The sequence below is a fragment of the Neltuma alba genome, unplaced genomic scaffold (assembly GCF_004799145.2).
Source record: "Neltuma alba isolate B1F8T4 unplaced genomic scaffold, ASM479914v2 tig00012535_pilon, whole genome shotgun sequence".
NCBI classification, from domain to species: Eukaryota; Viridiplantae; Streptophyta; class Magnoliopsida; order Fabales; family Fabaceae; genus Neltuma; species Neltuma alba.
Window position 1 is genome coordinate 453131 of NW_021637000.1, and position 23872 is coordinate 477002.

The 23872-nt window shown below is 37.2% G+C and overlaps 6 protein-coding genes across 9 annotated transcripts; 1 reads left to right on the forward strand and 5 right to left on the reverse strand.

The window, feature by feature from the left end:
* Nucleotides 1-250: 250 nt before the first annotated feature.
* LOC114728408 (autophagy-related protein 18a-like) lies at nt 251-4895 on the reverse strand. 2 transcript variants are annotated; one of them, XM_028915319.1, is made up of 5 exons: nt 4723-4895; nt 3739-4595; nt 2888-3101; nt 1065-1191; nt 251-725 (listed from the first exon to the last, which is right to left on the reverse strand). In XM_028915319.1, the coding sequence occupies exons 2-5, from the start codon at nt 4582-4584 to the stop codon at nt 635-637; spliced, it is 1278 nt and encodes a 425-aa protein (XP_028771152.1). In that variant the 5' UTR covers nt 4585-4595; nt 4723-4895; the 3' UTR covers nt 251-634. The 2 variants fall into 2 exon arrangements, with proteins under 2 accessions (XP_028771152.1, XP_028771150.1); XM_028915317.1 differs by lacking the exon at nt 4723-4895 and having other exon boundaries at nt 3739-4697.
* An 839-nt stretch (nt 4896-5734) lies between these two features.
* Nucleotides 5735-10417, reverse strand: LOC114728407 (uncharacterized). Of its 3 annotated transcripts, none has more exons than XM_028915315.1 (14): nt 10277-10417; nt 10135-10165; nt 9989-10056; nt 9694-9733; nt 8953-8999; nt 8757-8882; nt 8418-8616; nt 7461-7768; nt 7232-7369; nt 7008-7141; nt 6808-6902; nt 6593-6684; nt 6227-6354; nt 5735-6031 (listed from the first exon to the last, which is right to left on the reverse strand). In XM_028915315.1, exons 1-14 carry the CDS (start codon nt 10298-10300, stop codon nt 5959-5961), a joined length of 1503 nt encoding a protein of 500 aa, XP_028771148.1. In that variant the 5' UTR covers nt 10301-10417; the 3' UTR covers nt 5735-5958. The 3 variants fall into 3 exon arrangements, with proteins under 3 accessions (XP_028771148.1, XP_028771147.1, XP_028771149.1); XM_028915314.1 differs by having other exon boundaries at nt 6805-6902; XM_028915316.1 differs by lacking the exons at nt 5735-6031; nt 6227-6354 and having other exon boundaries at nt 6563-6684; nt 6805-6902.
* Nucleotides 10418-12141: 1724 nt separating this feature from the next.
* Nucleotides 12142-12699, reverse strand: LOC114728430 (uncharacterized). The gene has a single exon (XM_028915341.1). The coding sequence runs from the start codon at nt 12697-12699 to the stop codon at nt 12142-12144; it is 558 nt and encodes a 185-aa protein (XP_028771174.1).
* Nucleotides 12700-14192: 1493 nt separating this feature from the next.
* Nucleotides 14193-15470, reverse strand: LOC114728409 (uncharacterized). The gene has a single exon (XM_028915320.1). It carries the CDS (start codon nt 15369-15371, stop codon nt 14379-14381), a length of 993 nt encoding a protein of 330 aa, XP_028771153.1. The 5' UTR covers nt 15372-15470; the 3' UTR covers nt 14193-14378.
* Nucleotides 15471-16616: 1146 nt separating this feature from the next.
* On the forward strand, nt 16617-19861 carry LOC114728410 (protein CREG1). Its single transcript, XM_028915321.1, has 6 exons — nt 16617-16851; nt 17645-17680; nt 18016-18217; nt 18971-19049; nt 19187-19304; nt 19496-19861. The coding sequence occupies exons 1-6, from the start codon at nt 16685-16687 to the stop codon at nt 19518-19520; spliced, it is 627 nt and encodes a 208-aa protein (XP_028771154.1). The 5' UTR covers nt 16617-16684; the 3' UTR covers nt 19521-19861.
* A 634-nt stretch (nt 19862-20495) lies between these two features.
* On the reverse strand, nt 20496-23446 carry LOC114728405 (UPF0051 protein ABCI8, chloroplastic). The gene is made up of 2 exons (XM_028915313.1): nt 21944-23446; nt 20496-21015 (listed from the first exon to the last, which is right to left on the reverse strand). Exons 1-2 carry the CDS (start codon nt 23381-23383, stop codon nt 20797-20799), a joined length of 1659 nt encoding a protein of 552 aa, XP_028771146.1. The 5' UTR covers nt 23384-23446; the 3' UTR covers nt 20496-20796.
* Nucleotides 23447-23872: the final 426 nt, after the last annotated feature.

Sequence of the window (23872 nt, forward strand, 5' to 3'; positions counted from 1 at the left end):
GAGAACAATTCAGCATTTTCCCCCCTTTTGGGGTATGGGATGACAACTAACGAGTAGTAATAAACACTGAACTAAAATTAAACACCCATGACTGATTCAGTTTGACCGCTTGATTTGGACCTTGACATAACCAAGACTTCAGCCACAGGAATATTAAGCAATAATAACGTGATCATCAATAGCCTGCTGCATTTCAATGATTTACATTTTCCACCTCCTAAAAAAGTGGTTCCTAAACTCAAAAAGACCATTGCCTTATCTTATCCACAGTATTGAATATCTACAGAATTAAATAACCAATCAAGCTGTAATTACAACGGAACAGGCCAGCCCTAATTTATACGCCAATCCTAAATGCGACTTCAAGTATTATATTGTAGCTATTTACATTTGTCGCAGAACTAACCCTAACTTTATAGGCTGAAATTTGAAAAATTAATATCCTCCAGGGTCCAGGCTGTCTCTGGTTTTATAAAGTCACGATATTTACAATGGAAGCTACAAGATCGAGGATTCAACCCTAACTTATAGGTATCCTTTGTTTAAATCTCCATGTACTTAAATGCGGCATCCAATAACATAATCAAGCAGAATTAACATTGAATTATCTTCCAGGCTTTTATCTCATCTAGTATCAGGAGGCTGTCTCTGGCTTTAAGAAGTTCTGATATTCCAGTTTATTCATCTCACCACCATGCACTGGGTCAAACTGACACCGGTAGAAGCTGCATAGAACCATTAACAGTACATAATTAACATCGATACAACATAAATTATGATATCTCAAGACTCAACGATTTCAAATATGGAGTAACCTAGGAAAACACTTCTGGATAAAAGAAGGAAATTTCTTTGGACGTGCTTAAGGTTCAGTGTAAATTAAAAGGAGAAAAATGATAACCATCTTCCAAATACATGTTACCAAAGTTCGAAACTCCAATTCACGAATGTAGAGTACATACTACATAACAACTTTAACCACAAAACCCATAGTATTTAAGATACTAGCAAGCTGGCCAACAGTCTACATAACATTCCATTCAAACATTTTTCTCAAACCATACCTCCCATCCATGCCAAGAATTATGACTGTATTCTTTTGCTGACCAAATGCGACAGTGTAACGAGTGCCCTCGCGTAAGCGAAACTGAGCAAGTGACCACTCCGAATTAAAATACTTGGGTAACACTCCTGAAAGGAGCAGATTAACAGAGTTTGTCAAGGAAAAAAGTAACAAACAATCATTTTCTTCACAACCACTCCAAATAACGTACATCAAGCAGTACAAGCGGATAGCACAATAATGGGAACCGTAATTCTCCCAGTGGTATTCAAACAACGCTCTGTCTGGAACAAACAAATGACCATTGACAAATAAAAGATATTTTTTTATAAAAAAAAAAGCGCCCAGGGTCTATATATGGCAGTCAAACTCAAAACGCAAAATAGCATGAAGTCACATGCAAAATGGTCATACATTCAATAAAATTAGCAAATCATGACAACTTAGCAACAATCCTAACAATAAATATTTAAATGGAACTTTGTTGTTGACGTCTCCACCCTCAACTGTAAACCAGGATCGAGTGCACATGCACAGGCTAAGGAAAAGACACAAGGCATTAGATTGAGGTTAGATAAGTTCTATCTGGAAAGCAACAGTAGATAATTTGTCACTTCATTCGATTTGAAATCTTCTGTTGCCAATATTGTAACCAGTCACCTTATTGATCATTCAAAAGTGACTGAAGAACACACCCTTGGGGTATATTTGGACCTTCATTGGAGACATCCAGAAATGCCTTCAGAGTGAGCATCCATTTTTAAGAATAATAATGGATTTTAATTGAAGGTATATAACATCAGAACTGCTTTCGCACACAAATCAGGGTCCCAAAAACCACTATTATTCAAGCACCAAAAGGTTGCTACCCCAATGTAATATCTCTGTCAACTATACAACTACAATGTCTTAGTAGCTATCCTCGTGCATTTTCATAAAGCTCGAGATGAGTCATATCGTTCATAGTTTGTAGACAGCTCAGCTTCCTATAACTACTATGATATATTGATGATTATTTCATTATTTGACAACAAAATGTTATTGCATCAAACAATACCCAGACAAAAACAATTTACTCACAGATTCACATAACAAAATAACATAAATCCGATTATTTCAAAAATCAATTCTTGAAAAGATGCTTCTCTATAAAATCTAAAATTTCACAGAATCTTCAACACAGCTCAATGACGATCAAAATTCTCAAATGGTGAATCAGGTGTCCTTTTTTTCTTTGAGTAATTTTTTAATTGGGAACCATATTGAACTCTTATATTTGCAAGTAGCCTGAGTATAGAAGAAGAAGAGACAAGCCTCGTATCTAAAATTCAGAATCTGGATGACTTCGCTTGCTTGCATGGCAAAAACGAATCAGTTTCAATCACACAGCAATCCAAATTGTAACTAGTAACATGAGAGCAACAACATTAATTCACAGGAACGACAAAGATTTTCTGCTTTCTTAGAATATATATGGATATATACAGGGTCAAATCAGGTTATGAAGGACCTGACACTGCTCAACTCACATGACTCTGACTATTCAGGTGTCCATCCATGATTCAACCACCGATTTGTATTGTGGCATCAACAAACTGAGTTATGTTATGCATTCCAAAATGTGTATCAGGCAATTTCCGTAACTATGTTATCCACGCAATTTATCAGTCCCCAAACATTCCAACGACACCACAGGCGCAGCAAACAGAAGTAATAGGTATAGTCATAATTTAACAAAATCGAACAATGCGCCTCAGTTATTAATAAAGTTACATGTCTATATACAATCACAGTAGACAAAAATAAATTGATGAGATATTTTACCTTTAAATTTAACTAATGCACGGGGTGAGCTAGATGGTGTGCTGGCAGCATGAGAATCAGTCGTCATCTGTGGATTTTCTTGCTGAGGAGAACTAGAGTTAGCCTTAAGGCTGAAAACATGGACAGTACCCTTATCACTCGAGACTGCCAGCCACTGAGCAGTAGAAGAGAACGCCAAACTATAGACCTCGGCCACATTTGCACCCCTTCTCACCTGATGTTAATATCCAATAAATTTGTTCAGTACTCAGTACCAAAAAGGTTGAAATGCTTATAGTAAAGTTGTATAACTACATGACATGGAAAAACCATTGATTCTATGATTAAATCTATGAGAATAATCTACGATTAAAAAAATTTCCAAATTTCAAAAGACAATGTTCAACAAATCAAAACTAGATTAAAGGGTAAAGGTCTGAGCATAAGGAAAAGAGTTGAAGGCTATAGTTTGGCGTTATAAATGCCATAAAAATGAAGGAAACCCAATAAATTCCAGATTAGACCTAGACTGCGCAAAAGATATACTATGTTGATTCAGTGGCTTCTTTTTTCGGGCCATGCTGATTCAGCTTGGTCTAATATAAACCGGATCAATCCAACCCAAACCAAAAATCAAAATGACCCAATCAATTTTCACATCACATCCTAAAGTCCGATTAAGACCTATAGTGTTTTATTATTATCGGTTTAAATCAGTTTAATTTGTTTTTGCTTGACTGGTTTGCGTCCTTTTAGGACACCCCTAATTGTCACCGTCTCAATTAACGGGTTTGACCTCCAACACTTTACCCGAATATAAACGCTTGCCCCTAAAAAAAAATTATATTGAAAAAAAAGAAGAAGGAACGTACTTCTTGAAGCAGCGTGCCACTGGCTGTATCAAAAATTCGAAGCAAAGTACCCTTAGTGCTGGCGGTGGCGAGTAACTGGCCATCAAGTGTAAGAGCGAAACAAGCTATTCTTGAGTCATGAGCCAGAATGAATTTGGTTTTCTTCTGTGCATAATGCTCAACTCGTACCTGACCCTTATGCAAACCAGGACACGCCAATACCATAGAATCAGGCAATTGCGAAACTTCGCAGAGCCCCTTTGGGTTGGCGACGGTCTCAATTTGATGAAGTAACTTAAAGTCAGCGAAACTGTACACAAAAATCTTCTGCTCCACAACTACAATTATTCGGTCTCGTCGGAGCCGGACACCACGAACCGCTGATCGGAACGAAAGCTCACCAATGCACCTGCCTTGATGATCATCCCAGATCATCACCTTGCTGGGGGGGTACTGAGGATAGGTGCCACCTCCAACCAGTGCCAGCATATTATAGCGAAAGAGCATTTCCACATGACCGATCCCCCCAGTACTGTCATCGCCTCCATCAAACTCTCTGCGGAAGAGCTCCCGGAATGGATCGCAATTGTAGATACGAAATCCGTTGTCAGTGGCGGCGGCAAAGCAAGCTTGGTCTTGGTTGAAAGAGAGTTGAAGGAGAGTAGGGGTCGTCGGAGCATGAAACTGAGGTGAACTATTAGGGGGACTTGGCTGAGAGGAGACTTGGTGAGGCAGGGTTGATTGGCGATGTCTTATGGAATCCAAGTCGAGGTTTTGTGACTGGTCTTCGTGAAATTCGGGGTTGAGATCAGAATTAGGGTTAGGGCTTGTCCATGGAGGTGAAGAGCTGGCAGAGACGGTAGCCATGTTTGATCCGGCTAAGGAATCAAAGATCAAGACGATGAATAAGCGAAATAATCAGCGTCGTTTGGTCTTTTCATTAGGCGTAATCCATGACAAACAAAAATATGAAGGCAATCAATGAGGGCCCGATATTGTACGTACCGTTTATTTTATACAACGCAGCAGGTGATCACCGAAAGACGAAGGTTGACGGGAATACTCGCCTCTGTACCGAGCCCATTTTGTACAATTACAACTACGGCATAGGACCCAAAATAATTGGATTTCTATACAAGCTTCAAGAAAAGTCCAAAGTTGGGACCGACCCAGATGTTATCTGTTTTTAATTCTTTAATAATAGGGATAATTAATCCATAACTCCTTATAGTTTCAATCATTTTTGAATCAGGTCCCTGTAGTTTTTTTTTTTTTATCGAGTTCTTATATTTTCACTTATTTTTAATTAGGTCATTGCATTTATTTTTTTTTTTATCAAGTCCTTATAAGTTTACGTTATTTTTAATTAAGTCCCTAAATTTTTATTCTTTATTTTATAAATTCTAATAGTAGTATTCTATAAACATAAAATAGTATATATTATTTAATATTAGTTTATAAACAATAATATTCTAAAAATAATGAATTATTATAATAAATTTATTTTTTCAGCAAAAAAAATTAATTGTTCTAAATTTTTTTTCTTGAATTAATTATATTACTTTTTTTTATTATATAATTATTAATATTTTGTGTTTCAGTATTAATCTATTTAATTAAGTTTATATTTAATTAATAAATAAAAATTAAAACTACATGCACTTGATTAAAAATCTAGTGAAATTATAAGGACTTAATTAAAAAAAAATAAATGTAAAGACTTAATTAAAAATAGGTGAAAGTATAAAGACCTGATAAAAAGAAAAAAAACTATAAGGATTTGATTCAAAATTAATTGAAACTATAAAGACTTACGGATTAATTATCCCTTAATAATAACAACAACAACAACATAACATAGGTTTGAACCAGAAATTTTAGTTATAAAACAAATTTTAATCAATTTTCAAATCCCACGAAGTAAACATATCCTCTTTCTTTTTCTTTTTTTTTTGGCCAAAACGAAGTAAACATATCCTTAATCATATAAAAACCTTAAAATAGGAATTGCTGGCACAACTGCAAATCTAAATCTATTTGCCAAATCATTCTTTCGGACGATGAATACCCCACAGAATATTAACAAAGACCAAAACAAAAAAATGAGAACAAAAATAGTGTGAAATGGCTGTTAGTTGTATTAATTAATTAATATGGACCAAAACACGTTAGCTCTCAAACGACGAGCTCATTGCAGAAAATACTGAACGACGTGCTGAATTTGTTGATATCTTGAGGGAATCAATCAGGGCACGGAATCTCAGAGAAATATGTGCACAGTATGACATCATCATTTCCCACTTGAACTTCTTTCCTGTCCCAGAAACAGAAGAGGAGAGTCAATTAAGAGAGACTTCATGAGGACTTAAGGCCTGCTTTGTCGTTCAAAAAAATGATCAAGCGACACAAAAGCAAATCCCATAGCCCCAGTGCAGAAAAATATGTATATTGACTAAGATATATAAAAATCCAACTGAATTTGATTCCTTAGAATCTTCCAAAAAATTACCATGGCGGGTGAATACGGATCATGTTTCCAACTTCGAGGTCAACATCACTAACTCTTGGATTAAAGATGATGGTCCTTTCCTGGCCGCCACACACCATTCTTTTAGAGTCGTCGAGCAACAAAAATTCCTGTAAGAGCAACCCATGCGACTTCAATCAATTTTCAAGCAAAAAGAGCGCATATGTAAAAACGGAGGTGTGGTCGTTAATCCAAAACAAAGTGACCATCTTATACAGCGCTAGTTAAATACAAAATTAACTCGAATAAATGCCAAAAGCATATTGCAGAAGGCCATCACGGACCTCCGAGTAGTGCAATATAACTTTGAGGGTAATATTCAAGTTCTGACGACATTTAATACTTGACCTCTGTGTATTTGCAAAATGAGCAACAGCATACAATCAGCTTTCCATCCAAGTATCTTGAAATGATTTTTACATCAACACCACCAAGCCCACCTGGAGAGATATGAGAGAGCCATAAGCCACGCTGGTAAGTGGTTTTTTTCCCGTTTGTCTAAAGTGCTATTTTGGTTCAACTGCAGTGAAAAAGATACAAAGTAATAGCAAAAGTTTTACTACGCGGGTTAGCTCCAGCTTGTGACTCTTCTAGAAAGTTAACATCCCTTTCTTTTTCTTTCTGCATGACCCGCAGCAAGTTTCCAAATATTCCAGATCTGCACAAATAGGCAGAACAACAGTAAACTCAATCCAAGAATAATTTAAAATCATTTTTTTTGAAATTTCAAGCAATTTCAAGGAAGTTACTAATTGTTAGATACCCAGATGATTTGAGTGCTGCAACATAAGTCCCTTCATCAGTCACAGACGAAGCCCCTAGAGCTTGCTGAAATCGATCAGCCATGGTCTGCAATTTCTTTTCCGGGGAAGCAATCTTCATATTTTGATCACTTACCTAGAGCCAAAAAAAAAAGGTAGATAGAGTTCCAATGTCCAACAAGATATTGATCAACGCAACAGAATCATAAGATTCATGAGGAAATACCTCATTATCACTTGATGATCCACTATCCACAGGCTCAGGGGAATCTTCACCATTACTACTGTCTTGCAAGAGGGATCTACTCCTAGTTGAAAAATGCTTTGCTTTCTTTCCTCTTGTTTTACGATAATGTGACAAATACTGGAACCATAGAGGAAAAAAGGGCCAGTGCAAGAATAAGTAAATAGATAGGTCAACAAATAACGGAAAACTTTCTAGAAGTTTCACTCACAGAACAAGCCTTATCTTGAAGGTTGTCAACAAGATCAGCCATTGAGTGCAGATTCAATCCACGTGCAACATATTCTTCTTCTTCAGCAGGCTTAGTCTCTAAATTATTTCCCACTTCATCATCATCTTCAAGATAACTCTCAATTGAACATGCAGAAATCCCAGGACTAACAGGTTCTATTGTTTGAGGTAACCCATGAATCTCGAATGGCATACTCCTATCACAATTGGAGATCAAAGTACCAGAGAGTTCATGCTTATGTGACAATGATTGTCGTGAAAATTTTGGCCTGGCTTTGCTCCAGATTCCTGCAATAGTCGTCAAGTTTGATATGACACTGAACATTTAAAGAATCGATAAAGTGTCAACTATCATTCTTACGGGGCACAGTTGAGGCCACATTATTTAACTCCACGAAAACTTAATGCTTGAGGGCACAACAACCATGACACCTTATTCTGACATCCATACTAAAGAAGAATTCCCTACAGATGTTGAAATTTTGAGAATATCTAATGATGGTGTCTAACCTGCATCCGATGAGTGCCAAATGCGCCGTTTTCTTTCCTAATAACTATCAAGTAGGCATAAACAAGAAATTCAAATACATGTAGACAATGTGTTACAGCATCCTTATCCACATATGCGCAACCCCAAGGCCAGTATTTATAAATACTACTTCTCTCACAGGGTGTTACTGCAATAACATATAAATAAGTGCTGCAGAAATTAAGATATTTATTTAGACCTTCCACAGTTATAACAAGGAATCACACAAAAGAAACATTCACCGTGGAAACCGAGGCTTCAAATCATTTCAGGAAAAACAAAATGTAAGAACAAGTTATGAATGGCGCTGCATAGCGTACTATCAGAGTATGGTGAATGGTGTTTCATGAGGGCACTACAAGTAAATTTAAGTTCTAAGCAAAAAAAATTTTGACAAATGGAAGGTACCATCACTGCATCTATTTGCTTTCGAGGAAGCATCATCGGATCCAGAACAAGGCACACTTTCTTTGAGATGTAGTAATGGTTCATATTCTTCATTGACATGCCCAGCTTGCTCACTCCTGATAGAACAAGCACCGTCCTTGTAAAGCTCTCTACCTTTGGTCCTAAAGCCAGTAACAATTCTCTGAAGGATAGTCTTTCCCTTGAGAGGAGACATAAAAGATGACACAGTTTCGCAAGAATCACATAATGTGAAGACAGAGATTTCCTATCTATGATCACATAAACAAACATACTTTAAAATTACCAGTAAGATTATTCCTTGAGTGATAAAACTACTACCTCATCTTCAGAAATTACTTCTTCGTCACTTGAGTTGGCAACTATCTCTCCTGAAAGGTGACTGAATTCAACCTCCTTGAAGTCAGGCAATTCAACCTCATCTTCGTGCAAGACACCTGTTGGTTTCTGATCATAGAATGTTAGTTGAGTGTAACAATCGATTAGAAAGGTAATAGGAAACTCTAAGTATGCATACCTCAAACGACTTGCTCCCATTCCCATCCAAGCTTCGTTTACTGGCACCTGTCTAGTACTAAGAGTTAATAATGTTATTCCAAATTCATAAAGAACTTTGAGAGGTAAAGCTTGACATGAAACAGTATGAAGGACTGTATGTAAGCACACGCTTCAATCGACAATATAAATTCCCAGCCACAATAAGTGTATGTAGACCAAATAATCAAGGATGATAGAGGAAAGAAATATGGCCATAAAAGCTTTTTAAAAGTCAGAAAGTATTTATTAACAAGAACAACCAACCATATCACAAGGGAATATCTGTTTGACTTAATTGGTACAAATAAATAGATAAGACTAAAAAAGTGAAAGAATAAAATTGTATTATCTTCTATGTTATTTGAATTCCCCTTTAAGCATGAATGTGTCTTGGTTATTTTCGTGAAAATTTATGATAATTCATTTTCTTTCAAGCATGCTTGCATATACTGGTTTTGTTATATATTCATGACATGCATAGGCGGTTGGACTTGGGAGCTTGTGATATTGATATATGTGACAAATTATGACCACATGGTCCGCCTCCACTTAGCGCAAAGTGGTTGGCCTTTTTAGGACCTTGTTCCTTAATACTTACAGGCCAGGTTTGTAGAAGGGGGTCAGGTTTGTAGAGGGGGAACGTGGGACAGTGACACCTCAAAAAAAACAAGAACAACCAACGAAAGAAATCAGAGGGAAGGATATTTAAGAATTCAGATACCTCTCAGAAAATCCAGCCGCACTGGAAGAGGCAATTCTTCCTATAAAAAAAATGAAAGGGCTATTAGAAGATTACTAATGATGATGGTTAGATCAAACATATGGCAAAATAAAAATAAGAATCTTTCAAAAAAAAAAAAAAAAGAAAGCAAAACCGCCTAATCAGATAGAATAGTGCAATTCAGCTTAAAAAAAAAAAAAGATAGAATAATGCAATTAAACATGAATAATTGGGTTGGCCCAAAAAGATTTTTAAAAAAACCATGAATAATTGGGTAGACACGTGCATAATGAACCTGGTTATTGGCAGAAGGATCCAAAGAAACGGCAGGCTCCAGGAAACCGTCGTTTGAATCTTCCTCCTCTTCCAAATTAAACAAGAAACAGGTGATTACCACAACGTTTGTTGTATAAAAGGAGAACCTTCTTTGAAAGGAATTACCGGAAATGCTTTGATCTGAATCTGGAAGTTCCTGCAAAATTACATGTTCATTGCGGTTGAGCATCATCTTAGAATTTCCAATCATTCATTACATGGCAAGGAAGACAGAAAAAGTAGAAGGAATGCATGTGAGGAAGTTTACGCTAATTGGATTTTGCCTCCGCATTATGGATGCACACTACCGCCGCCAATAGTTGAGGAAGGAAAGACGTTATCGATGCAATTTTTTCTTTTAGAGTGAGAGTGAAGAGCTGAAAAAAGACAACTCGAGCAGGGACCAGTGGCGTTACCCAGGAGCGAGCCTGGTAGAGCGAACTCGGCGGGAAGCGAAGTGAAAGAGGAGGCCGCAGTGACGAACCATTGTGGCGTTGTTTGGTTTACTGGGGTTTGGCGTAAAGATAAATAGAGCGTCAGTGGAGGCCCATTAACTGCATGTTTAGATGACGTTTTGTGCAAACCACGGTTTAGTCTTTCAAACCATGGTTTGTTATGTCATCCAAACAGGCCCATTAATTTGATTATCAGGATAGGATCCAGCTGGCTACAGGCCTGCTTTTCTTTTGCCAGCTGGCTTCAAATCAGGGCTTGTACCAAAATTAATTTAAGCATGAGGCACACCACTTGGATCCAGCTGGTTATAGTCCTACCTTTTTTCGGCCGAGCTGCTACAGTAATGGGTTTTGAGGGGAAATGCGAATATAGCGTCCACGGAGGCCCATTTGTTTAATAGTGAGGCGTAGCACTTGGATCCAGCTGGCTACAGTCCATTACTGTAGGTGGCTCGCCAGCTGGATCCACATGTAGTGACGTTTAAGACATCTTATAATTTTATGATAGGTTAAAATATTCACATAATCCTTTAACTTTATATAAGGTTTTATTTTAGTCTCTTAACTTTAAAAAATATACTTTTAATCCTTTAACCTCAAAATTTTTATTCTTAAATAATGATTTTTTATAACAATAATGATTGTTTTGAATATTAAACTTAACATGTTAATGTTTAGTAATATTTTATCAATATTCAAAAGCTTAATATCATCATTTTTTGTTAACAGTTATAAAGTAAGATGACTAAAAGTTTATTTTTTAAAGTTAAAGGACCAAAATAAAACCTTGTATAAAATTAAAAGATTAAAGATGTACTTTAGCCTTTATAATAAGGATAGAATACAATAAAAATTTAATCACAAGTTTTTAAATTAACAAAATGAAAATAAAAATTTGGTTCCAGCTTTGGGCTGTCTCAGACCTAATAGTAAGAATTGAGGACAACGATCAGCTTTGGATCTGCTTTAATTTCTGTGGTGTTCTTTGTCTCTTTTCTATTATCGTTTTTTTTTTATTGTTTTTTTAACTAACTTGTTTTACTTTTTCATTTCACTCATGTTAGGCAGACTCTTTTTTTCATTTCATTTGGGCTTTGCTCATATAATCTTTTTATTTGGTTTTGAATAAATTTCGCATTTTATTTAAAAAATATAAATTAACTTGTCCTGTTAAAATTTAATATAGATTTTTTTGGAACTACAATTGGAAAAGGAAGAAATGAAGAGAACTAACTCTGAAGTCTAAATCCTCACCCGCCATTCTTCTGATATTCTCCAAGCCTCGCTGTTTGGAACCACCATGCATTGAATTTACATTCGACTCGCTCGCGTCAAGACTCAAAATTTCATCAACAATTCATTTTGTTCAAAGGTTAACCCTTAACATGTGATCAACTACTAGGCAATAGGAAGAGATCAGTATTTTTTTTTTTATTTAATCGAGGATTTTTCTTTTGAGGCTTACAATACACAAGGTTTTGGTTTATTCTAACAAGTACGGTTTTTTATATTCAGACTCGTGTTTTATTCTTTATGAAAATAAAACCACTTACTATCTCAACTAACAACTTCTTAGTAGAAGAGATCAGTATTTTTTTTTTTTAGAGCAACAGAGACAAGCTAAGCTTGAAACACTAGGCGCCAAACTAGCAACTAAGGAAAAGACAAAAGAAGACCGTCAGCTAAATCCACAAGGCTTATCCTGAAGAATCAAATCAGCATATCTTTCTGGCACATCTGCGATCAACTTGACGCCGAACGCCTGTTCATGTCCTTCCTTCGCCAGGTAGTCAGCACACCTTATAGTATCACGGCTAGCATGATGCAGTTCTATTTCCTCCCGAGCAAATATCAGCTCCCTGATATCGGTGATAATAGTCCTCAAGGGATGGTCTGCCACACACTCTCTAGCAATCAAATTGAGGGCATCCATTGAGTCAGAATAGAGCACAACCATGGGATGATTATATAATTTCCCAACTTCAAGACCTGTCCGAATAGCCACCAGTTCTGCTTCTGTAACTGAGCAAGTGCCAATATTCTTTTGGAATCCGACCACCCAATCACCATCGCTGTTTCTGATGAGGCCTCCACAGGCTGCGTGTTGATCATTCCAGACTGAACCATCAACATCGATGCGGATAGCTCCCTGTGGTGGAGGTGTCCAGGATATTTCTTGGTTACCTGCAAACTGAAAGATCTGATGTTTGAGTTGGTCTCCCACTATCTGCTCCATGAGTAAATGTTGGACCCTGTACCCAAGTTCTCTTGGGGTATCCGTTTTGCCTTCAAAAACAAATTTACATCTGGAGGTCCAAAGAGTCCAACAACCGAGACTAAACACTTTAATCCAGTTATGTTTACGGTCGACTCCTCGTCCTGGGCAGTTTTTGCTATTCCACTTAAGCCAGTCCTGTAAAGTTCCAGAGAAAAAACGAGAATAAAGGTTAGGATTTAAAATAAAAGACCACAACTCTCGTGCTTTTTGACAATCTCTCAATATGTGAATTATACTCTCCTCTCTTTTGCACTGAAAAGGACACTCATTCGATGTTGATAGACCTCTCTTTGATCTGAGTGAGTTAGTGGTAAGTCGCTCATGAGACACTTGCCACATAAAATAGATCAGTATTTTTTTTAAACCAAATAACAGGAAGAGATTAGTATGACTGACAAGTCTTTTCCCCTTTTCAAACAAACCGCACACACCACCCACTTATTACTCCTTCAGTGTTACAGCCTCACAGGCGCAGAAGAACCCTGAACTTCAAGAAATTCTACTCAACATAATTCACGAATGTGCTGTTATGCCAGCAAAGCCAATCCAAAATAGCCACAAGCAAATGACTTCGAGTCAGAATATTCAGCAATCTTGATGATTTTCACTGACGAAATTCTCAACCCAAAAGAAAAAAAAAGAAAAAAGAAAACACCAACAACAACAACACAAGTACAGCTAGCATTTGATCACAAGTTCCAATTTCAGCCTTCCCCATCCTGCAGAAAAACACAACTAGTTCATATTCAAACAAATGAGACTTGCACAGTTTTCACTGCTCTGTGGTTGTGGATCACCACGGCTAGCTTTCTTCTCAAAATCCCTAACAATACATTAGTCCAGGTGCATCAGTTTGTGGAAGGAACTACCATCTTGAATAGCAATTGAAGCACCTCTTCAATAAAGTCCATATCATTATATTGTCAATAAAATAGGCGTTTTAGATCGATTTTCATGTCCACCAGAGCACATTTTTTCTAACTTTCTGATATTCCAACAGTTGCAGAACTGAGGTTCTTGAATCAGACCAAGAAAATGAATATGATTGAACAGAGGCCACTGGAGGAACTAATAAATCATACCATACCATCTCAACGGACCAGGGAAGCCATGATAGTCAAATTGGCTGTTAAGGTTACATAACACCGTTTACCTGGCACAGACACTGTCCTTGAGTCACAGAAATTATGCGTTGTTTCATTTTCATCTATAATTATTAATTATTAATTCATAACTATTATATCCTATTCTTAAGTATCTTAAATGATGCCAATGATTTCAAACCATTGGCCAGTTTAAGGCTCTGATCTTATATATGCGAAACGATTAATTGTGTTAACCACTACTCGAAATACACAGTCATCAAGAAAGAACTTATATTTTTAACTACACAGAATCACGTCATACAAACTTATAAGGACAGGGTAAAAATCAGCATTCAGCTCCAGAAGTTGCAGATATAACGCCACATAGACTCAAAAGCAAAATTAGAAGTTAATAACACGAACAAATATATAATATAAATTCATTTATACAAAGTGATTTTATTATCCTGCCAACAGCAAAAGGGAGGACAGTTCTACTAGAATCGTATGATTCATCAATTCATTCGCCACATCTAATAAGATTGATCAATCTCAATGATGAGAGCTGAAACCATTCATGCCCGATTCCACCACACTTGACTTCTGCAACGCTGAATTGTCTTCTTTAATCTCTCCGTCGCCATCATCGTCAGAATCCAAAGTGAAATGAGCGGAATTCTGAAAAGACTGCATTTCCGCTCCGATGGGCCTATATTGCGTAGAATTCACGGGAATTCCATTTTTCCAAGAGACTGTCGAGAAAAACCCAACAAACAATACCACCATGAGGGCAAGATGGCAATTGAATTGAAGCGTAGCGATTGCTCTACCTCTGTGAAATTCAGGGTGTCCCTTACACCATATAGTGTAATTCCCTCTGCTCACTTTGCGCAAGGAGCAGCCGTGAGCCATCCAACTAGTAAAAAACGACAAACCCATTTGGAGAAACCACGTTCCTTGTAAAATCAATCCAAACCCACGAGTCAGTCTTGGCAGATTCGATGTCGGGGAATGCAATTCAAAGGTTGTAGATAATACACAGACGGCGATAGGCACTAGCAACAGATCATAATACCGATTTTCTACTCCACTGGGGTCTTTCCTCTGAAGGTAAAACAACAAAAATTCTTCCACAAAAGCAAAAACCCCAACCAAGCCGAGCAACGAGGAAGGCAAATGAAAAGAATTCGAGGCATGAACCATAAGACCAAGGACGGAGTACAATAGGAAAATCAAAGCAACGGCTAACACTTGCAATTGAAGGGCTGATCCAACAGGGTCGCGGGAGATTTGAGCATCCATAAGTGATACCAAGGAATTTACAATAACGAAAAAGGAAAAGACGGAGACAAAGAGGAAAGACAGGGAGGAGGGAGCGGAGGTTTTCTTAATTTGAGAATTCGGTTTAGAAGAAGCTGTGGTTGAGTGAAGAGAATTGGGATGAGGAGGAGGAACATGGGCATGGAGGGAAGAAGCGTGAAAAGCTTCATGAGCCCCAATTAGGATGAATCCACCAGCCGCGACGGCGAAGGAGAGAAACTCCATTGTGAAGTGAAAAACACTCTACTTCAGTTTATGATTTTAACCGGAGAAATGGGGATCTCGACGTTCCAGCAAGAAGAAGAAGAATTTGGGTTGGCAAGAGAAAGGGTCCAAGACTGCTGCCTTGAAGGCAGGCCGTGGTGTTTGATTATCTGGGTAGTCGGGAAGCTGTATTGTTTTGTAACTTTGTTTCTTCTGGCATCCGGCAGGGTTGGGTCGGGAAGTTCTCGGTCCAATCCTCATATTCTGATGGACCTTCTTCTATGCGTTGTTTTCGACCCATGAGCCTTTACGGGTGATGATATTCACATAAAAACAGTATTAATATTAGGATTAATATTTTTATTGGTGGTTGCTCACGGATTGATTGAACTTTAATTTTAATTTTAAATCTTGTAATTTTACATCATGACTTGTGGTTCCTACAATTTCACAGTAATTTGGTTGGAGTTTATCAACATTAACTTTTAGCTAATTTTATTGGGTAATACTTCCTGTCTTAATTATAATTATAAGATCTTGTTTGTAGTTTATAAATAAGATTTTATAATTAGAATAGAAGGTAATATATAGATTAAAACTAAAATTCTTTAAAAATATAATGAAAATCAAAGTTTATTAGAAATATAAGGATTAGATAAGTTTTATTTTTTATTCTTGATTTTTTAATAAGTTTTTTTTTTACTAGCAGATTTTTTTAAGAGGTTGTGGTTTTAGTCTTTACACCTAACAATATAATTCAAATTAGCTTCTAGTAAAACTATAAAAACTAAAAGTTCTGATTAAAAACTATAGGCATCAAACCTAAATAATTAAAATGTAAGTGCGAATAATAATATAAATATAGTGATCAATATAATTATTTATGATGCATAAATATGATCATTCAGACATTCACTCATGTCGAATTCTTTATAAACATAGGTATTTTTTAAATGTTGTACCAGTAACTCAACAGAATGGTTTAAGATAAAAATAGGTATGATCCCGTAAAAGAATTTTGAAATTATTTAATCATAAATAAATAAATAAAATTTATAAAAATATGTTGTTATTTATAATTTTTAAAAAAATCTGGAATATCTGTTAAAAAATCTGTGGTGTTCGCATCGTATGGAACAACAGATGATCCTGGGGGATATATCGCGTACGCCCTGACAAGTTGCGAGATTTTCGCTCCTACAAGGATATCGTGGCCTCCTATCTTTCTCTTCGTCTGTCTTCATTTTGATACATAAATACGCACTGCCGGGTCTACCAACAAAGTCATCGTCTCCCGGGTTCTTCGACTTCCCCACTTGACTTCAACGCAGAATATGGGAATCTTTCTCAGGGTCCTGCCCCTCTTCTATGCCATCCAATTCGCCTCCTCTTTGATGGGCGTCCATGGGCGATCACTCTTGATCACAACGAAGCCCGACCCGGATGCTGCTGCTGCCACTGCTCGTTGGCTGGTCTCTCAGAATTCCTGGGGCGTCTTAAAGTAAGTTCCCGCGCATCCCCCAAAGTGCCTGATCCAATCTCATGACTTCGTGTTGCTCATTTCCCGTTTGTACAGCGGTTACCTTTTAGGATGATTGACTGTTTGTTAGGTGATGCTGATTGATTGTCATTTTGGTAGATTTAGGTTTATGAGCAAATTGTTATCATATTAACGGTGCATCGATTTCTTCAATGTTAAGTGCCGGAATTGAGTGTTTCAGCGTTATGGTTCTTCTCATCGATATTGAAGGGGGTGGAGAGGTTGATTAATTGTGAATTATCTCAACTTCGATTTTAACTCCCACATCTGACGTCGTTATAAAGCCAAAGTTGAATCCTCGAGGCACATTGCTTCTTTCACTTCCTTTATTATATGGATCATCTCCCTGATGGAAATATTGGTTAAGTTAATGGCGGCTTCTTGTTGTGAGATGTTCCTCCTGGAGGAGGTGTCCAAATATGGAATTTTAACTCAACTTTTTCAGTTAAAAAGTTCGTGGCTTATTATTTTACTGATTGATTATGTATGCATTTCCAATCATTATGGCGTTACTTATTGGGCTAAGTATGTAATTTTCTTTATTAACAATGAATACTAAATTCTAAACTCATGAAGCTCCGATTATGCTTCAGAATCGTTCAACAGTTTCATAGTTAAACCAAAGAAGTGGCATATCCTCTTGGTAACTCCTGCTATTGTAATCTGTACTGTGATGATCTGATCTCTTTCATGTATTTATCTTGTGAAACTCAAACATAGAAGCTACAGTCTTATATCCTTTGTTTCTCTGCAGTACCATCTCAAGCGAACTGGGTGGCGCGCCCTTTGGGTAAGGATGTGTTGCTTTTATTTTAATATTTCTCATTCTACATCACCAGCCTTTTGAATTAAAGAATTCTTGCGCTGAAGGTACACATTTACTAATATCACATGCTTTAAATTTCATTGATTAATATCAAATGCTGTGAAAAATTGTTTTCACTAATTTCAAGGACAAGAACTATTATAATGTACCATAGCAATAATCATTTTAACCTTATAGCTCATGCAATAGAAGTTAAAGCTCCAGCTATTTATCATTTACTCCATTGTAACAGTACTCTAAAATTTTCTCCCATAATCTATTTCAAAAAATAGTTGTAACATTGCATTAACTATTTGCAGGAATGTGGTATCGTTCAGTGATGGACTCCCTGAGAAAGGCAGTGGCATCCCGTACTTTTACTTGACAACTTTAGACCCAACAGCAAGAAACGCTCTGAAGGATGAAAGAGCTTCATTTACAGTCAGTGAGTACCCTCTTGGAACGTGTGGCAACATAGATCCAGAGAATCCTACTTGTGCCAAAATTACTCTAATCGGAAAGGTACTGGAGAAAATGAATACTATGGAGTCTGACTGTACAGCATGCGTAACCCTGCCATCAAAATCTTACCTTTTCTGGGTTTTTCTTTCTCACACTGTGGAGTTAAATTATACCATTTGGTCTTCATTCATATGCTTGCCCCGTTAGAACATCATATCTTTGCTGTAATTTATAGTTTTGTGTGTTTGTCAAGAGAGCTGACACGAAGAAGGTTCTCAACCCTATTGTTGTCCCTCTATAACCTGGTAACGAAGATTTGCCCATGATAGTGGATACTCTCCCCTTTTTACTTGTATACTATTTTGCTCTATTTCCATGACATTAATTGTGAGTGTTTGATGTTTCCCAGGACCATTTGAAATGTTATCATCAGAATAACAAGACAGCTATAATTTGAAACATCTTTCAAAACTTGATACAGCTCTTACCTCATTTCTTGCAAATAGCCGCAAGTATTCAATTCGTTAGGTTTACTGCCCGTTATCAAATCAGAAAAAGTCAAGACAATTTATTTACCGTGGAACCGGAAGTCGTTAATTTGATATTGTGTTGCCTTTTTTTTTTTTTTTAGGTGAATGATAATTTGTTGCTTTTATTTGTTAGGTTTCTCCATTGTCCAAAATAATTTTACCTCTACAGCAACTGCCTTAGAGAAAAGGAAAAACCATAAAGAATCCTATTTTTTGGAACGCCTTTTATATAAATAAAAGCCCGTGGAAGTTGGAATTTGACATCTCTGCATTTCCATTTCAGCTGAAGTTAGTTGACAAGAAATCCGAGGAAGCCAAATTTGCTAGAAGTGCCTTGTTTTCCAAGCACTCAGAGATGAAGGGTAAATCCTAACACAATCAGTGGATCCAAAGCATATCTTCATTCAGTGTTCATATGACTAGTTGTGAACTTGTGATTACCACCTTCTTACTTTCACAACATTGATTGCTTCTGATCGATTCCTTTAATGTTTAACAGGCTGGCCCAAGGATCACGACTTTGAAGCCTACAAATTAGAAATCGAAAGTATATTTCTAATCGATTGGTTTGGTGGTCCGAAACCTCTCACTGTGGCGGAATACTTGCATTCGAAATTGTGAGTATTGGAACAGAGATTCTATGTTTGTAGTGGCAATAACAGAGCACCGAAAATAGATTGTTGGGAAAAGAAATGCTCAAACCTGTGCAGCAAGTCTTGAAAATTAATCCAGTGTTGAGTCATTTCTCAGTTTTTGATGTTATGTTTACTGATTCATCGTTCCTTGCAATTTGGGACTGCTATCACAGGAATAGTATCTCCGTCAGTCGATGAGTGCTCTTCTCATGGCGGTTCCTGTCGTTGGCAATCGGTTATTGTGCATACGATGAATTTGGAGCATTTGTAAATAAGATCTATGCTCAGTGTAAATGATCACTATTACACCCGTATCTTAATGCATCGCAAGGGTAAAATGGGGACAAGTCATATTGACAATGTGTGCCCCGGCAACATCCCATATTCTTTGCTCATTAGTTATTAGTTAGTGGGGTCAAATGTTCAGTGTTTTTTCAATTGCAGCAATTGAAACGAATATTTCATAAGTCAGTGATTGGTTTTCGCTACCTGTCAAATACTGAAAATCTGGTCTGTAATAGTAATTCGTTCCAATATCTTGCACAGAGCGCCCCTCTCCTATGGCACATAAGAAAGCTTTTCGAGCCGGCGTACATTCGTAGAGAAACAATCTTTCTTCTTGGGGTGATAATGTGTCGGGTGAATGATTTACTTTTTAAATATAAAAATTTTGTAGTTTAATCTTTCAAAATTTCTCATGTAAATTGGTCTTATCTTTCTAATAGACGAGAACTCGTGTTTCATTTTCATATAAACTAGCATTGATTAGCATATTTACTTAAAAGTTTGAAAAATGTGTTACCCAATTCATGAATTTTGCATCATGTATAGATATATAAATTTGACCCCCCCGCCAAAAAAAACAGAGCTCAATTGCCCATGTAAGACGCTAAAGATAATACCACCTCCGGCCTTTAATATAAAACCTTAATTGACTTTTATTTTGGTTTTAAATATAAGACTCTAATCCACTTTATCTCTCATATTTACTCAATTTTTTTTAAAATAATCCTTCTAATAATTATAGTTCTAATTAATACACTTGATTAGTAAGGATATTTTGGGAAAGGCAACACCTATTTAAGATAAATAACTAACTCAACTTACTTTTTTAATCTCCTCAAATTAATCAACTGGTTCTTATAATTAGGACCGGAAGTAGTACATAAACAATGATATACAAATTAGCCTAAAATATAAATGAATCTACATAAGTAACGGTATTTAATGATAGGCCATGCCACACAACACAAGACTGAAACTTGTTTTCGCGATGAACATATATTATTGAGACTTCAAAACTCAGCCATGATTCCCATGCCACACAATCTGAGACCATCTATTCACATAGTCTATAATTCCCTCCTTGTACACTACTTTTTCGTCTGCAATATAATTACTACAATCAAAATTCGAACGCTGGCCCGAACAAGTTTCCTTTCGGGAACTTGCGGTTTTGACCCTCTCAAGTTGTTTAACCTACTGACCCCTCAAGTTTCAAGCTCATTAGCTGGTTCACCTCAGAACCAAATTCATCAGGAAGCTCATTAAATACGTCACGGCAAAACCCAGATATCATAGCAGCCATGGCTTTCTCGTAGTCTATTCCTCTCTGTTGAAAGTAAAATAATTGATCTTCACCGATTTTGGAGGTACTAGCTTCATGTTCAATCCTAGCGGTGGGGTTTTTAACCTGCAAAAGTAAAGCAGAATTAGAACATAATGCATGGTGCCTGTTTGACATGGCGAGAGAGAGTGGGGGAGGGAGGGATCAATCAGGAGAGGAAATTCAACATGGTGATTATAACTCGACACATGCCAGAGACATATTACTCATTGCCCTCTTATGGGAAAACTCTTGGTCAAAAGAGAAGACCCTTAATATACCTGACGACAACATTCCTATGCAAATATTTCATTCGGAAAAGCCTTTAGCTTCTCTGAAACAGAACAAAACCTCCGACCACTTTGACCACAGAAAATTCCTTTAATCCAAGGTGATTGGAAAACATGCAGATAAGAATCTAGATGCACACTAGTGTTGGATTACTAAAGGATGCTAATACTTTTAGTCTTCTTCAAACAAGATCGCCCTGAAAGTAACTACCTGATCAGTTGTATTAAAAGTAGCATGATTTTATGCTGTAAAATAACGTCCAAGATACCAATATTTTTACCATGAAGCAGAATAGTTATGAAAGGAATAACCATACGGACTCTTTTGAATTTAATTAATTTAGGGTCTTGTCAGATGACTTTCACCCCAGTCTAATTCTTCCTTTTTTTCTTTTTCTTTTTCTTTTTCTAGCCGACTCAACCTAGTCTAATTCCATTGCAATTGTTTGCCATCATTTTTTTCTCTCTCTTTATATTAGCTCACATCTGATTCCGGACTTACTGAAGTACTATTTTATCCAATTCATTTAGCAAATTTCTAACTTGACACAGTTATTAATTGAGGGAATCAACGTCCACTTGTTGCTTCCTTCTTTTGATCTCTATGCGAATAACCGACACCGTTTAAATAGTTTGAACCACAAGTATTACACTGATGGTTACATATGCAAGCATGTGCAGAAATAAGGCATTGATTAGAGACCAAAAAAAAATACAAGCGTTACCTGTATGTAAGGATAGGTATTGGCCGCTGCCTGATCACCGATGAGCATTGAGTCACATTGGGAGGAATTTCGAGCATTCTCTGCTTTTGATTGAACCTGAACAAGCCCTCTGTAACAGTTCCTTGAATTGCCAACTGATATACCCTTAGAAATAATCCTACTCTTTGTATTCTTCCCTTTGTGTATCATCTTCGTCCCTGTATCTGCTTGTTGATGATTATTTGTCAAAGCAACCGAATAAAATTCACCGACAGTGTCATCTCCCTCCAAAACAACACTAGGATATTTCCAAGTAATTGCCGATCCTGTTTCGACTTGTGTCCAGGATATCTTAGAGCGAGCCCCAGCACAAAGGCCTCGTTTTGTGACGAAATTGTATATTCCCCCCTTCCCTTCCTCATCCCCAGCATACCAATTTTGCACAGTGGAGTATTTAATTTCTGCATCTTCAGCACAATACAACTCTACAACAGCAGCATGAAGCTGGTTCCTATCGTAAGAAGGCGCGGTACAACCCTCCAAATACTCCACAAAACTCCTATCATCCGCAACTATCAAAGTCCTCTCAAACTGCCCCGTTTCCAACGCATTGATTCGGAAATACGTTGAAATCTGCATAGGACACTTGGTGTCTTTGGGTATATAACAAAATGACCCATCACTAAACACTGCTGAATTCAGAGCTGCATAGTAATTATCTTCGCTAGGAACAACTCTTCCTAAATACTTCCTCACCAAATCTGGATACTCCCTAATAGCCTCAGATATTGAACAAAAGATAACGCCGGCCTTCTCCAGTGTCTTCCTATGTGTAGTTGCGATCGATACGCTGTCTAGAACAGCATCGACAGCAACATTAGCCAACCGGTTCTGCTCATTCAAGGGGACGCCCAGTTTCTCAAAGTACTTGAGAAGTTCTGGGTCGGCTTCGTCAAGGCTTGTCAAAGTGGGTTTCTTCTTGGGCGCAGAATAATAGCACATGTCTTGGAAGTCAACGGGTGGGTATCTGTTATCCGACCACCTAGGCTCTCTCATTTTCAAGAATTTCTCGAAAGCATTCAACCTAAACTCGAGCATCCAGTCGGGTTCCTCTTTTAAGGTGGAAATCAATCGGATGGTCTCTTGCGAGAGCCCTTTCGGAATCGAAAACGAATCGATATCAAAAGTAAAACCGAACTTCTTATCGTAGTCGCGATTGCGGAGAATTTCCCGAATCTTCTCATCAGAGCTAACGGTTGGAGAAGAGGACTTATCCGGAGCGGAACTGAGATCGTAACCAACATCAGCTCGAACCTTCAGAAGCGCTCGGCTTTGGACTTTGACCTTTGAAATCGGAAATTTAGGACCTTCCAGCTTCGGATAGAGCCCTTTCAGAAGTTTCAATTCGCAACTAGGTTGCGGAGAGAAGCTTGAGACGCCGTTGGCAAGAAGAGACGCCATGGATGAGGCTCGAAGATGCTGGAAACTTGGAATTACTTTCTGTGTGGTGAGCTTCTCTAATTTTCCTGGGAGGCAGAAAAATTATAATTTGCCAATTTCTCTGGCCACAAACCTGCTATTTGTCCCGTGTGCCACACGCACCTGCTTGTGGAGATCGGACGCCCTATATTTTTTTCGGTAACAAAGAGGCCAAAGCCCAAAAGTAAAACAAACCAGACTATAATCTCATACTCTCTGCTTCCACATTTATTTACATTCACTCGCGCATCTTTTGGGTTGTTCTTTTTTTTTTTTGCCAGACTTTTTTGGGTTTACTATTATATCGTAAAAAAAGAAGAATAAAAACAAAAACTCAACACAAGACTCATAGCAGAAAGAAGGCACCAGTGAACATAAGGAAAAAGGCACGAACAGACAAATAATATGAAAAAAGCCAAGTTCTTTTTGAGTCAATATTCTTTTATTCTTATATAAAGTTAGTTTAATTTT

Coding starts and splice junctions, on each gene's coding strand:
- LOC114728410 (XM_028915321.1), top strand. CDS start 16,685: ATGGGAATCTTTCTCAGGGTCCTGCCCCTCTTCTATGCCATCCAATTC. Junction 16,852..17,644: donor AATTCCTGGGGCGTCTTAAA/GTAAGTTCCCGC, acceptor GTTTCTCTGCAG/TACCATCTCAAGCGAACTGG. Junction 17,681..18,015: donor CTGGGTGGCGCGCCCTTTGG/GTAAGGATGTGT, acceptor AACTATTTGCAG/GAATGTGGTATCGTTCAGTG.
- LOC114728405 (XM_028915313.1), bottom strand. CDS start 23,383: ATGGCGTCTCTTCTTGCCAACGGCGTCTCAAGCTTCTCTCCGCAACCT. Junction 21,016..21,943: donor ATACCTATCCTTACATACAG/GTAACGCTTGTA, acceptor TTACTTTTGCAG/GTTAAAAACCCCACCGCTAG.
- LOC114728409 (XM_028915320.1), bottom strand. CDS start 15,371: ATGGAGTTTCTCTCCTTCGCCGTCGCGGCTGGTGGATTCATCCTAATT.
- LOC114728408 (XM_028915319.1), bottom strand. CDS start 4,584: ATGGCTACCGTCTCTGCCAGCTCTTCACCTCCATGGACAAGCCCTAAC. Junction 3,102..3,738: donor GTGGCACGCTGCTTCAAGAA/GTACGTTCCTTC, acceptor TATTAACATCAG/GTGAGAAGGGGTGCAAATGT. Junction 1,192..2,887: donor TGCATTAGTTAAATTTAAAG/GTAAAATATCTC, acceptor TGCTCCTTTCAG/GAGTGTTACCCAAGTATTTT.
- LOC114728407 (XM_028915314.1), bottom strand. CDS start 10,300: ATGCGGAGGCAAAATCCAATTAGC. Junction 8,617..8,756: donor AAGTAATTTCTGAAGATGAG/GTAGTAGTTTTA, acceptor TCTCCTCTCAAG/GGAAAGACTATCCTTCAGAG. Junction 7,769..8,417: donor AGCAAATAGATGCAGTGATG/GTACCTTCCATT, acceptor CGACTATTGCAG/GAATCTGGAGCAAAGCCAGG.
- LOC114728430 (XM_028915341.1), bottom strand. CDS start 12,699: ATGGAGCAGATAGTGGGAGACCAACTCAAACATCAGATCTTTCAGTTT.